The sequence below is a fragment of the Protopterus annectens genome, chromosome 1.part1, assembly GCF_019279795.1.
Source record: "Protopterus annectens isolate FY-2018-M chromosome 1.part1, PAN1.0, whole genome shotgun sequence".
NCBI classification, from domain to species: domain Eukaryota; kingdom Metazoa; phylum Chordata; order Ceratodontiformes; family Protopteridae; genus Protopterus; species Protopterus annectens.
This window is the reverse complement of record NC_056726.1, coordinates 1,838,148,054-1,838,162,009: the sequence shown is the minus strand read 5'-3', so window position 1 is coordinate 1,838,162,009 and position 13,956 is coordinate 1,838,148,054. Positions and strand designations below refer to the sequence as shown.

The 13,956-nt window shown below is 37.2% G+C and overlaps 1 protein-coding gene across 1 annotated transcript in view; it reads left to right on the top strand.

The window, feature by feature from the left end:
- LOC122812682 (tissue alpha-L-fucosidase-like) overlaps window positions 1–11,978 on the top strand; it is a 453,601-nt gene extending 441,623 nt beyond the window's left edge. Inside the window, exons 8-9 of the mRNA XM_044084826.1 lie at window positions 3,077–3,242; window positions 7,875–11,978. Coding sequence (XP_043940761.1) covers window positions 3,077–3,217 — 141 coding nt within the window. The 3' untranslated portion in view covers window positions 3,218–3,242; window positions 7,875–11,978. The remainder of the gene's footprint in view (window positions 1–3,076; window positions 3,243–7,874) is intronic.
- The last annotated feature ends 1,978 nt before the right edge of the window (window positions 11,979–13,956 follow it).

Below are 13,956 nucleotides of genomic sequence, written 5' to 3'. Positions count from 1 at the left end.
ATTCAACTCCCACATCTACTCTGCAATCAAGAAAACATATCAGAAAATTGGTCTCCTCTACAGACACAACTGCTACCTCACCCCCTCCTCCTGACAAACCCTCGCATCTACCTTTCTTCTCCCCTCTCTCTTGTATGGTGCTCCCCTATTCTCCAACCTACAACTTGGCCTTCATTCCAAACTCAAAGCCTGCTACTACAAAATCTGCAAATTTGCAACCAATTCAAAAAACTCATCCCATCACTGCCACTCGCTACACACCCTCAACTGGCTAGAACTCCGCAACCACCTAATATACCTACAACTTACAACAGCCCACAAACTCATCTTCAAACCTACAGAATGCCCTTCTCTCACCAAATCTCTAACACCCAACACACCCAGCCAATCCCTGAGATCCAAAAGCCAGAATCTCCTACAAGTGCATAAACCCTCACATCCTCCCTGGGCAACTACTACTGTATTATACCATAGCCAAACTATGGAACTGTCTACCTCCCCCTTCCAACGACTCAACATACCAAACCACAACAACTTCAAATCCATGCTACTTTTCCCATCTGTCTTCCAAATGGGAATGCCCTTCACATGCTCTTACCTAACCCCCCCCCACTATTAATTCCTCACCCCTCTTTAAAAAAGATATAGGACCAGTACTCTATCCCATAATACTACATACAATACTACATCCAATCCTTTTGTTTTATTTTCTATCCATTCTCCCTCTCAGTTGTATTCTACACTCCATCAAGCTAGAAATGTTTGAATTCTGTTATGCATTATAACTACTCAAATGCTATTCCAGGCTAATCAACTATATTCTATTTGCACAATAATCCACTCGAATATTTCTAAATCAACCAGAAACCTGCATACATCCTTTACTTAAAATGTATAAAGATTTCAAACTGAACCTTCACAAAGAAGCTGCCATCTAGTATGAGTTATTTTTGCCTTTTTGCCAAAGCTGATCAAACATCCTTTACTTGTAATGCATAAAGATTTCTAACTGAACATTGACAAAGAAACTTCCATCTATAATGACTTATCTTTGCCAAAGCTGATCAAATGTCATAATTTGTGTTTGTATATCCTTCTTAAAAATGTTGCGCATGCAAGCTTCTGGCTTATCTTATATATATTTTCAAAATGATATTCTCTCAAAATTAATGTAACATCTATTTTTTTATTAAAGTTGTGACTTTCTGTAATTTTTGTACTGTGTATTGGAGTTTTTCTCCTCGGGTCTCCACTGAAAATGGGCCACAAGCCCAGCTAGACTAACCAGGTTAACAAATATCAATAAATAAATTTAGAAGAGTTTTGCTCCCAACCAATTGTAATGTCCTCCCTGGTCAAGTCAAATCACAGATCAGTCAGGTTTGCCATAAGACTGAAGCCTGAAGAAACTCCAAATACCTTAGTATTCAGAGATTGTATCAAGGATAATCTACTAAGGCTGAATGATGACTTGGTTAAATTCAAAAGCCCCATTTATCCTGGTAACCCCACTGTTTATGTGGAATCCTTTACTGCAAAATTCTTTGCACATGTAAATATCTGCATAGATGCATCTGTCTAGCTCAGAAATAAATACAACACCAAATTCAAAAATAAACCCCTAATATAAACAGGAAATAATAAAAAAATGCAGCTACATCCAGAAATGAATTTAACTCTTAAGATGCCAAACTAAACAAGCGACCAGACCCTGATCTAATCAGCCAAAGTTAGATATGAGGTAAAAACTGCCACCCAGGTGAAGGGTGACCACAAAACCTTATTTAACTGTGTTAGAAACATATCGTGTTATCTTTATGAATTCATACATTAATTCTTAATAATTTCATTTTTTTTGAATAGTGTTTAATGATGCAACTTTATATATGAATGCCTCCCAAGCTTCACCATAGGTCATTTTTATCAAAGATGCCATCCAGTCCTACAAGTCCAACTTAACTAATGGATAATGCTAACTTTTAATAGATGTCATGGTTTTAGTATTATGTTTTGATAGCAAAAAAGGTAGGTAGCCCTTGATATTTAATTTTACAAACTAGTATCACATGCTTGCTTCCCGGCAAAGGAAAATGCTTTCAGTTAGGGTCGACCAATGACATGGTTTTAAACAGATAAAGTCTAGAGTAGTTTTATTTCTGGTGGATGGATACTGTTTAATCTAAACATTTATCAAACAGATACATATGCAACAATCATATTTTATTTGCATAAATGTGCAAGGCAGGCCATTTGAAGGTAGATAAGTTGAAATTGCCTATCAAAATAATGTCACTTTTGGTGGCCTCATAGCACAGAGAGAGAAAGCCATTACTGCCACCAAGATGACCCATGTTTGACTAGTGGCATGGGTGCAGGAGGGCCTGCATGGGCATTGTGAAAGTAAATGGTTGATGTCAGCTTGCCTATCCAGGGGGATCATAAGTTCCCTGCAATAGCTGCATTAAGAAACTTGTGAGCTCTGTGCTGCAAGTGGGTATACTGCTTTGTCGGAAGTTGCCCATGCCCTGAAACAATGCATCTTCTGAAGCTGCACTTGCAGTGCCCACAGGGTTGAGAAGGGGTAGTGTGGATTAGGACACACTCCACAGCAGTAATATCATGCTGCATCAACATCCTCAGTCTCCTTACTGGCCATGGACATGGGTTAGTTTAAACCCTGGGGCAGGTTATGGCAGTCTAGTAGACTCAATGAAAGAGGAGAGTAGATGGTGGCAGCTGATGGTCAGCTGTGAGGAGGAGAAAAAAATAATGTCACCTTCCAGCAATGACTGTAGCTGCTGGAAAGAGTTTTGAAAAGTCATGTGTCTAGAATGTAATATCTGTTTTTGAAAACAGCATTTTCAGTAAAAAAAAAAAAATCAGTATGTCCAACGTTTAGGTTATGTGTTAAGTAAAGTACTAGAATTCTGGGTATACATCAGCAATTTCATTTTAACAGATCACAGTTTCACAAGCTTGCTATCTTTTATTGTGCATTTTGGCTTTAAAAGCATTTCACATCCATAACATCAAAGTACATTCATTATTTGTTTCACTTTTGTTTCTTCTTTTTTAGGTTACACTGTTGGGTGCCCCTGCAATTCTGAATTGGCAGCCTTCCATACCCCAAGGCATAGTTATCCAGCTACCAGTGTTGTCACCCTCTGCACTCCCATCACAGTATATGTGGACACTGAAACTAGAAAATGTTTCCTAAAAGTCTATTTGGACGGAAAAACAAGGTATGTTAGAGAGAACCTATTGAGAACTTTTTTAGATTTTTGATGTTTCTGCTGTGAATTTTTTTTTTGTGTGAGATTTTATTGTACTGAAAAACACTTAAGAAGAAAAACCATACTCATAAGGCACACTGGTACACTTCAGTATCTAAATGGTCTGGTCATGCGTTTAAACTGGACCCTGGCTTACTTTTAGAGATGTTCAGTTCTCTACTAGCATGATGAATAAAAAAAAAATCTCATTAGACCACTTTGTCCCCCTACTCCCTTCAGTTTCAAAAATATAATATCACTTTATCTGTGTAAAATGGCAGTTCCGATTCCTTTAATTTGAGTCAGACAAATGTCCATTTACTGAAATTGCTCCTTAGTCAGGAAATTTCACATTAAAAAGTCAGTTGCTGGGTTGGCTTTCTGTCATTCAGTGACATCAGCTCAATGTGTTTAAAACTTCAGACTCCCAACTTGACATTATGAGCTTCTTATTAATTTTCGTTACCATACAGAGGTTCATCATCACAGTCAATTCTTTCTGTACTTGGACTCAACATTTTCAAGATGGTAAGATTTCCCACTCACTCTGGTTCTCAGTTGGTTAGTATGCCTCCTGCAGGTAAGCTCTGGCCCTTCAACACAAAATGACTCTGGCTCTGTTTACTCAATAATCATGCATGAAATCCACTTAGGACCTGTCCTGGCATTCTTTAAGAGAATCATGAAATGAACTTTGTTTTTCACCTGTATCATGTATCAAATCCTACTACTCCAGCTTCTCCTGGCTCACTGTATCCTACATGAACCCTCCTCCTGTCCTTCTGTCTCCACCCTCATTCAGCCTTATACAACCAACCAGGTCCTCTGTACTACCCAACAATATCTTCTACAAGTGTATATGCCCAGTAAAACTATTGTTAAACTCCTGTACAGTACTCAGTGGCAAATGCTTGGAATAAACTTCCACAAACTGTTAGACAGATCTCTAACCCAAACTCTGTCAAAACTACTCTGAAGGATGCTCTCCATGTATCATGGACATGCTTATGCAATGACCCCACGTAATCCACCTCTCCTGCTCTAATACTACTGCAGCAACCATTTCTGCATCCTCTCTCTGCCTCTGCTTCAAAAGTCTAATAGTCTGTAGTTCTTAGTCCACACTGGAACTTGGCTTTTCCGTGCCATTATCTCCTGTATGACTTTAACGTTTATATTTTAGTGCTTCTTTTTGTCTTGCAAACCTGACAACATTTTCTGTATTTCTGCTCATTTTTGTGCATAGCTGTGCTTACTATTATACATAGCTCTGTACTCAATATTATTGTTTATTCTGCTTACTGTTGTACATGTGCTCTGTACTCAATGTTATTGTTTATTCTGCTTAATATTGTACATGTGCACTGTACTCAATGTTATTGTTTACTCTGCTTACTATTGTACATGTGCTCTGTACTCAATGTTATTGTTTATTCTGCTTACTATTGTACATAGCTCTGTACTCAGTGTTATTGTTTATTCTGCTTACTATTGTACGTAACTCTGTACACAATGTTGTTTATTATGCTTACTATTGAACGTAGCTCTGCATTCGATGTTATTGTTCATTCTGCTTACTATTGTACGTAGCTCTGTACACAATGTTGTTGTTTATTATGCTTACTATTGTACGTAGCTCTGTACTCCATGATGTTTAGTTTACTGACCATTTATATCATGTTGTTTTATTTTACTGTTAGGTGTACTGTAGTTTTATAATTCTTAGTTTAGTTATTATTTCTGCTATATGACTATTTAGGCTATTGATCCTGTTTTTTGGAACTTTTCTCCTTGTGCCTCCACTAAAAAGGGGCTACTCACTCAGTTGGATTAACCCGGTTAACAGACAGATCCCTGGGGAACACAACTAGTGACAGTTTTGCTGTCAGAGGTGGGGGCGGCTATTTTGAACTTGTGGGTCCTATCAGTGAGCCAGTTGGCCACTCACCTGGCGAGATAGTGATTTATGCCAAGTTGTTAGTTTTTCGATGATTCTCGTGTGGGGAATTGTGTCAAAGGCCGTAACTAAGTCAAGGTAAGCTGTATGTACTGACTTTCCCTCATCCAGGTCCTTGGTGACAGTCGCAAAGAACTCAGCCAGGCTCAACAGTTAAGATTTATCCTTGATGAATCCGAACTGGGTGAGGTCAAGTGCTTGGAGATTGCCTGTGTCCTTGTTTATGAGATCCATAATAATATGCTCCTTGGCTTTACAGTTCAGACTTGTCAAGCTAATGGGATGATAATTTCCAGGGTCGTTAGTGGCACCACCTTTGTGCAAAGGGGTGACAATGGCAGTTCTCCATTCTGTTGGAATGAAGCCTGTACTTAGGCTGTGGTTGAATAAGGTGCTCAATGGTGAAGCTAGTTCTTGCTGGAAATGATGCAGAATACAGCCTGGGATACTATCAGTTCCCATGGAAGCTGTGTTCTTTGCCTTGGATAGGGCCTTTAACACTTGATCTACAGAGATCTGAGGTGCAGGGCAAGTATTGGGGATGTTGAATTAGGCCTTTGGGGGGACAGGGGAGTGAAGTTTGCGCTGAACCTATCTGCTAGCAGGTTGGCTAAGTCAACAGGATCAGTGTAAATGATACTATTAAGTACTAATTTGGAACAAACCTGGGCTTTGCCATGGAGGTTCCTAACATAACTGAAGAGGGCCTTGTGGTTTCCCTTTATTTCTGAGGCTAGTTTTGATTCATAATTGGCTTTGGAGGTTTTCACTGGTGATCTAATTTGCTTGTTGAGGCCAAGGAGGGAGTTTTTCCAATTTGGAATTTGTTCCTTTTTCCCTTGGACAACAGTTTCTTCCTTTTGTTGTAAAGCCTGTTGATAGAGGATGCCCACTAGACAGGTTTGTGTTTCCTTGAGGAGCAGGTTTTAGTTCTGTTGGTTATGGCTGAGTCCATGCACTTGTACAGGTGCCTGTATACTGCATTGGTGTACTGTTCAGCATAGTTATCTGCATCCTCTGAGGGAGGCGGTGGTGTGAAGCTACTGATACCCTCCCTTTGGAGGTTGTAGTCAGCTTTTGAGAAGTTTTTTTAGCCGGATTACGGCTGGGTGGGATAGAAACTTTGAATGAGACAGACCGATGATCTGTTCTCACCAGGGGAGGACATACTATAAAAGTGGTGCAGCGGTTGCCGTGTTGGTGAGAACCAGGTCCAGAATGTTATCTCCCCTTATTGGGGGATGAGATGAGCTGTTCTAGTGTGTTAGACTTGATGAAGTCAAGGAACTGTTGCTTGAGTGCAATAGTGCAGGAATAGTTCATCCAGTCTGTGGTGGGGGTCATTGAATTCACCAAGGATCAGGGTGTTATGAGGTACTTTAATGGAGTCAAGTAGGTCCAGGTAGGAGGAGTGGGTGTCCTGAGTCATGGGTGGGGGGGGGGGGTTATAGCTGGCAGAGCTGTATAAGAATTTATCCTAAAATATTTCTTCAAGAGATGTTCCTACAATTGATGTAAGTGTCCTAACATATGTGTTCACTCCTTTTGCCTTGGCCTCGTTTGTTGTCATTTCTTTGATTTTGAAGGCAGGAGTTTTTCAATATGTTCATTTGTGCAATTAATTTTCCTGTCTACATAGAAAAGAAGTTGAGAGACCATGCATGATCATAGGTTGTTACAAGGCTTGCAGTTTAGGAGATTATTAAGGATCCCAACCAATTTGCCTCAAAGTACTCTTTTAGTTAAGTGAGTTGATTACGGTCACACTTGTGTGTATGTGGCTGTGTGCTTGTCGGTTATACTTTTATATGACGTGCTGTTGCTCAAACAGTCTGGCTTCTATCAGATTTCTGCTAAACTGTGTTTGCTGTAAGTCACAAAATCTAACAAAGAATACTTTCTGGGTTATTACCTGCTATGTGAACATTTCTGAATAGCATTAATGTTGTAGAAATTTAATTTACTTTTGATTGCACGTAGATGGCATGTATATACATAACATAATGCACAAAATGTACAGTACAAACATATATATATATATTCATCTATATATATATATATATATATATATATATATATATATATATATATCTTTCTCTCTCTCTCTGTCTGTCTGTGTATATATATATATATATATATATATATATATATATATATATAGTTAGTTTTACCTTCAAAATGTAGAATGCCATAATGTCTAATGTTTATTTGGTTGAAAAATAACATCTAAACCCAAAACATTGAATGATCAAAATGTCTAAAATCATTTAATTGAAAAAGCAATGAGATCACCTGTACTATTTTGCAGGGGGGCTGTGCCCCCCCCACACCCCTCTACTTAAATATACCAACTCCGATATCGCATTACAGTGCAAAAATGGGCAAATTCGATAATTTCGACATTGTGAGTTTAGAGTAATTTTATTTCAACATTTTGATAATTCAATATAGTGCATTCAACCAATTCATTTTCAACCATTTAGCATTCAACATTTTGAAGGTAAACTATATATATGTATATATATATATATATATATATATATATATATATATATATATAAGTCATCATTGGGTAATGAGCTACAGAGAATGCTAGTGAAGGTGGTGCTTGTGGCAAGTAATAACATTGTCTTTTTTTTTTGCAGATTCCTTTGGAAAGATAGAATTCATTTCTTTCTTCGGTGAAGATTTGATGAATCTCAAGTCTTACTTTCAGTGGGCTGTGGATTCCTGTGACTTATGCAAAACAATCAGTGTGCTCTTCTTCTTTATAGTTAAGATGTACTACTAAGGGTCTTTATAGGTTTTATGAGAAAATAAACAATTTCCTTAGCAGTGACATTTTTGTATAGATGGTGGAAGGGTTGGTATGAAGATGCCATTTTTTCATAATGTACTGAAAGAAGATTCTGAATATATATGCTTATAATGATCCCAGCTGACCATTGTGAACAGTGATTGTAAATGTAGATTTTTATCCAAAGTCTTACTTAAAATGCTTGGACAGTTTGAATGACTGACTTGTCCACCTGTTATCCCATTGTCTGCCCTCCACAGTGAACATTTTGTGTCAGCTAGACTGTAGCTATGTATAGCCATTGGTCAGACTGTAGACTCAATTATGGCAAATACTTTGCACATTCTGTTTTCCCGGATTGCATGTCACTGTAGATTTGTTTCACATTTTTAGCTGGAACAGTCATATCACACTGTTCAGCACTTATCACTGCAGGCTGGGAAAGAAATGGCCTATTTGTAAAAATGTGCCTGCTCTCAGAGAGTCTTGATATGTATGGGTCCCTTCCAATAGTAGACATATGTGAAGCTAGTAATCAGGAAGGTGGGGGCTGTGTTATCAACATAGAAAGTAGCAGAAGTTTGGCTGATGACATATAGAGGTTGAAATAAATACTACGGAAGATGTGTGCTACTACTTGAAGGACAGTCTATGCCACTGAGCTATCACTGAGATACAGTCTATGCCATTGAGCTAGTACTGAAGAACAGTCTGTGCCAATGAACTGTCACTAAAGGACAATCCATTCCACTGAGCTGTGCCAGCAAAAGAATTGGACCGGTCTTAGGCGTATGCAGATTAGGTGGTTTCATAAGGTACTAATGTAACCAAATGACTAAACAAAATATGCTTTCAACTGTATTGTTTATTGTAACACACTGTGCTCATAGTATAGTTACTCTTTGCTCCTTTATTGGCCTTGAAACTGTACCTTATTAACTTTTGACTCTATACTGGACTTTATTAACATGTGTATTGCATTTGCTGTACTAATCTTTGTGGAGCTTTTCTCCCCTGGCCTCTGTTGAAAATGGCATCCATGCCCAGTTGGACTGTCCCAGTAAACAAATATAAAATAAATAATACTATAATTTTGGAGGGCACTTACAGCACTGCTCTTGAGTGATGATTCATACAGGCAATGTTTGTAGCTATTAGTAAATAAATCACCTTTATTCCTTGTCAACAGTCCCATCTTCCACAAAGACAGTTTATTGTGAAGTTTTCGGTTGGCAAGGGGAGGAACCTGCTGGCATCTAGCTGTTCCAGGGGCAGCACTGCATAGGTGTATGTGCCCCAACTTCAGAATAGTGTGCCCTGCTTGGTACTCAATGATAGCACCAGACTGTTTATTTATTTTCATTATGGAAAGTCTGCTTCAAAAATACTTTTTATTTATTTGAAGTATTGCTTCAGGTTACTCTTATTTGCATGAGAGCAATCCCGCCAACTTTAGTTTCCATGACAGTATTTACTCACAAGAACGCTGCTTTTGACTGCTGTTTACTGTGAGTATTCTTAAGTTTAGCCTTTTGACTCAGGATTTGACAATGTGGAACTCAGAGTCAGTCTGAATAGTAGCACAGAAAAGGCAAAATAATTTATCTAGAGGATTGAATCTGTTTTCAGACATGGCAGTTTTTTTATTGCACTTTTGTCACGTACATAATCAGTAAAAAGGCATTCCTGTTAGGTGTGGTAATGCATGATTATGTATTTGTATTCTTTACACAATGTCTTTTTTAAAAACAGTCATTTTACAACATTGCAGGATACTCTAAAAACCTATTTTTTGCATAACATGAAAGTGTATCGTGACAACTTTTGTGACACTCAGGACTAACTTTACTAATAGCACATTCTGTAAAGACTTCCTCACATCTCTCATTATCTTACTTTGGTGATTTCATTTATGGTGGCCTTTCAGCATAGGTGTATCTATGGAGACAGTCTCATTTATTTTATTCACAAATACTTTCACCTTATACATGATATTACACTAGCCTTGAATGGTCTAAATATGTTACTGAGTGGGCTTCTGGATAACCTGCATTGTAATAACTTGGAACTAGAGTTTACATCACATATTTCTATATGTAACACCGTGTTTTTACATTTGGAGCCATTTCAGAACATAATAAAACAAGTCTGCATGCAAACTATGAAAAACCCTTTGCTGGGGAACTAGTTCTGCATGTCAAAATTTGCAGTTGCCTAGGTTGCTTAAGTCTCTTTAGTGCGGAAAATTCCTACAACTCAAAAGAAATTATAGTTTAGAGAAAGAATTTGAGTGAAAGGCTGATAAGGTAAGGGTTAAGTTCTTAAAAGTGTATGTTTGTTAAAAGATGATGAAATAATATTCTTTACACTGAGATCAGGGGTTTGATGGTAAATAGTAGTAGTTGGAAATACAGGAAACATAATAATCATGTTGCTTGCTTGTGACAGGAGCTTAGTATTTTTAACATATTATAGTGTCTTAGTCACACGTATAGTTAAGATTGTAAAAGAATACTCACCAGTAGCGTAAAAGATTTTAGTCACTACAAACATCACCATGATGTTACTAACCAGAATACGATCCAAACCTTAATTTCTGGAGATAAACTTGTGGGCTGCATGCCATGTAGTCATTGCAGCCATTGTAAACATGTGCTAAAAACTAAACAATTCTCCAGTAGTAATTACAGTACTATACATGACATCAGGTTTTTTGCAAATTGCAGCATGGATTGGATTATCTATATGGCCTCTTGTAGTTGTCATGCAATTTACATAGGACAAACATCATTCTAGAGTCTAGACCTCTCAAGTTACATATTTCTGAACACCTTAGTGATGTTAAATGTAAAAGAATGAGTAACGCCTTGTATTATAAAAACACACTCTTAAGCACACCACAGCTAGAAACAAACCAAGTGCCAGTAAAAACTAAAACCACAAATGAACCAAAGTAGAGGCAACAAGAACAATGCAAAGTCCAAAAAATAGCGTATTAAAATTTATTATCCGCTTTCGTCAACAGACTTCCTCAGAAGCTTCCACAGCTAGATTTCATTTTACCATCATTGACAAAATAATAGGCGACATATCTAACAAATCTGGTTGGCACAGCAAACTAAATATAAAAGAAAAGAAATGGATTGTGAAATTAGGTGGACTTTTCCAGCCTGGCCTTAATGAATATTTATAATTTTGTATACTAATGAATATTCATGAGCTCACCAATGAAACTTTGTGACTAATTATGTCAGTGTATAAAAAGAACCTCAAGATGTTATGAGTATTTACACTGATGAAGGCTAGGTTAACACCATAGCCGAAACCGGTCTGTTATCTTTGTGTTTTTTTTATTTTTTAACTAATTAAATTAGAAAATACAGTTATCTCACATTCATCATTATCTGTTACATAATTTGTGTCTGTTGTATGTTTTTATATTGGTAAGACCAACAGGAAGCTGTTTGAAATTATTGAAGACCTTTTTGTGCTGTTGTGACTAAACATATGAACAATGCTCTTTTTAAGCATGTATAAACTTCTGGTTCCTTCAGTAGGTTCCTGTTTTGTGTATGAAAGCTGACAGAGTTGGGACCAAGCAGTGGTGAGACAGAATTCCATAGAATTTGGAAAGTCAACAGTAAACATGACAATTAAGCTTGTGCCAGTGAACACCTGCTTTTAAATAACATCTTAAACATCAATTGCATTTTAAAATCAAGGATGATATACTGATGTGCTTTTACTTGGAAAGTGTTTATTTTTAAATTGCAAGTGCAATTTGCATTTTAATTAATAGGCTTTATAATGTAAATGACGTGATTGATAAGTGATCAGATGCGTTATTGTTTATATGGTTAACTGGTGGCTTAGTTCTCATTCTGGTAAAGTTTCTTTTAGACAAAAGTTTCAAAATGAGTTGTGATCTGAACTAATAAAGTATACAACTACATCCATTTAGTGTATTTTTTTCTTTTATGAATTTAATCACCTAGTACACCAGTGAGTGTTTTTGTTCTGCACTGCATTGGCCTGGATTATAGTATCTTTTCTGTTTTACTGTATTAAATCATAGTTGCAAAACTGACATAAGTATACATATATTAAAATAATAATAAAAAAAAACAATAGCAATATTTCTCATTGTTTTCATGCAGTGTACATTTTAATAATCATTCATTTTACCATTACATAAATTGCACAATTCCTGCCATCACTTAAACCTTACTCCACCTCCTGAACATTAATCTGCATGAATTGTTCCCACAGTTTATTCCCAGGTAAATGTATCCTTCCCTTTCTAAAGATTCCACCTTCCGTTATTTTATCTCTTTATAATATTCTGTACTTCAGTTACGGTTGGTTTAGCGTGTAATTTTAAGATTTTGATTATCATTTTCTAGTGATTGCTTTTTGGCAGCCAGTAGTACTACATTTAGTAAGGCCCTACTATATCTAGTCCATTCAGATCCTGTGTCCCAGTTCAGAAGAATAATTTCCTTGCTTATTACCATTTGCTCCCCTGACATTTCTGCCACAATAGTCTGTAATGAGTTTTTAAAGTCTACCAACTCATTGCATTCCCAAAAGACAAGTTCCAGTTACCTCTCTCTTTCCCATCATACCGCGAGCATTTCCAGTCTACCTGATGACAAATTCTCTGAAGTCTGTTTTGGGTATAAAAATACCTATCTGTGTAAGTACTTCCATACAAGTATCCTAACCCTAGTGTAGATTTGTTGCTTACTTGGGAGCCATGAGGATGCCCTCCCATCGCTCCTTTATAAACTGCCTTTCCAGTCTCCTACCAATCTTCTCTAACATCCTGTAATTGATTATAATAGGTATTGTGCAGTAGTTCATATGCCCAGCTAATTAGCCCTTTTCTAACTGCTGCTTCTGTTATAGACTCAAATAAAAGCTCTAACAGAGCTGGCCTTTCACGTAGCATTCTTCTATCCCTTTCTCTTTAATCCCTGGAAGGGAAGGCAGTTTTAACATGCAAACCAAACTTGCTTAGCCTCATCCCACTCTGTTACCTTTCTATGTCTTGTTGTTTGCTCCCAATATCTTGGTTCTTTTGCTAATTTTCCCCAGTAAATCCCAGCCCCTTATTGCCTATTTTCTGTACCCCTACCTGCAGTCATACCTATTGGCAAAATCTCCTTTCTTCATTCCCATGTTGGCTTAATTCTTAGAATACTTTATGATTGTAATGTTCTGTATTTTACATTTTTATTCTCCTTAAGGATCTGCATCCAAAATCCTACCCCCCCACATTTCATCACTATCCCTTTCAACTTTGATAATATCCTCCTGCTTGTGTTATGTGCGTGAGCCTTAACTTTAAAGCTTACTTTATGTAGCTCGAAAGTATCCCCTCAAACTAAGCAATCCTATACCAGCTTGTTCTATGGGGAAGAAATAGCTTATCCCACCTAATTCTTATTTGGGCATATAGTTCACCACTGCAGCCTTTGTTTTATCTTCATTAATTTTATATCCGAAAATACTCAAAACTCCATCCAGAAATGGATTTTTCAATTACAAAATAATATCATCTGCAAATAAAGCTAACATTTTGCAGTTACACAATTACAGTGACATTTCTATCCATGAAATTGTGAGTCCTTTATTCTCTTTTCCAATTGTTCTAAATGTAACACAAGTAGCAGAGAGGAAATAGGATTTCCCTTCCTTGTTCCGCTGTTAAAACACAGCTTGTCAGAGTGGAAACTCCCACATTAATTCCTGCCTCCAACGTTTGATATATCCTCCTAATGACCCTGTCATTCTAAAAGGGAATGCAAATGTTGTCATTGCCCTGCTCATAAAATCTGATTCTGTTGAATGTTTTCTCTGCATCAAGAACAAACAACAATAATGTTGTTTCCTAACATTCTTCTCCCCCCCCCCCAAGATCATCGTTG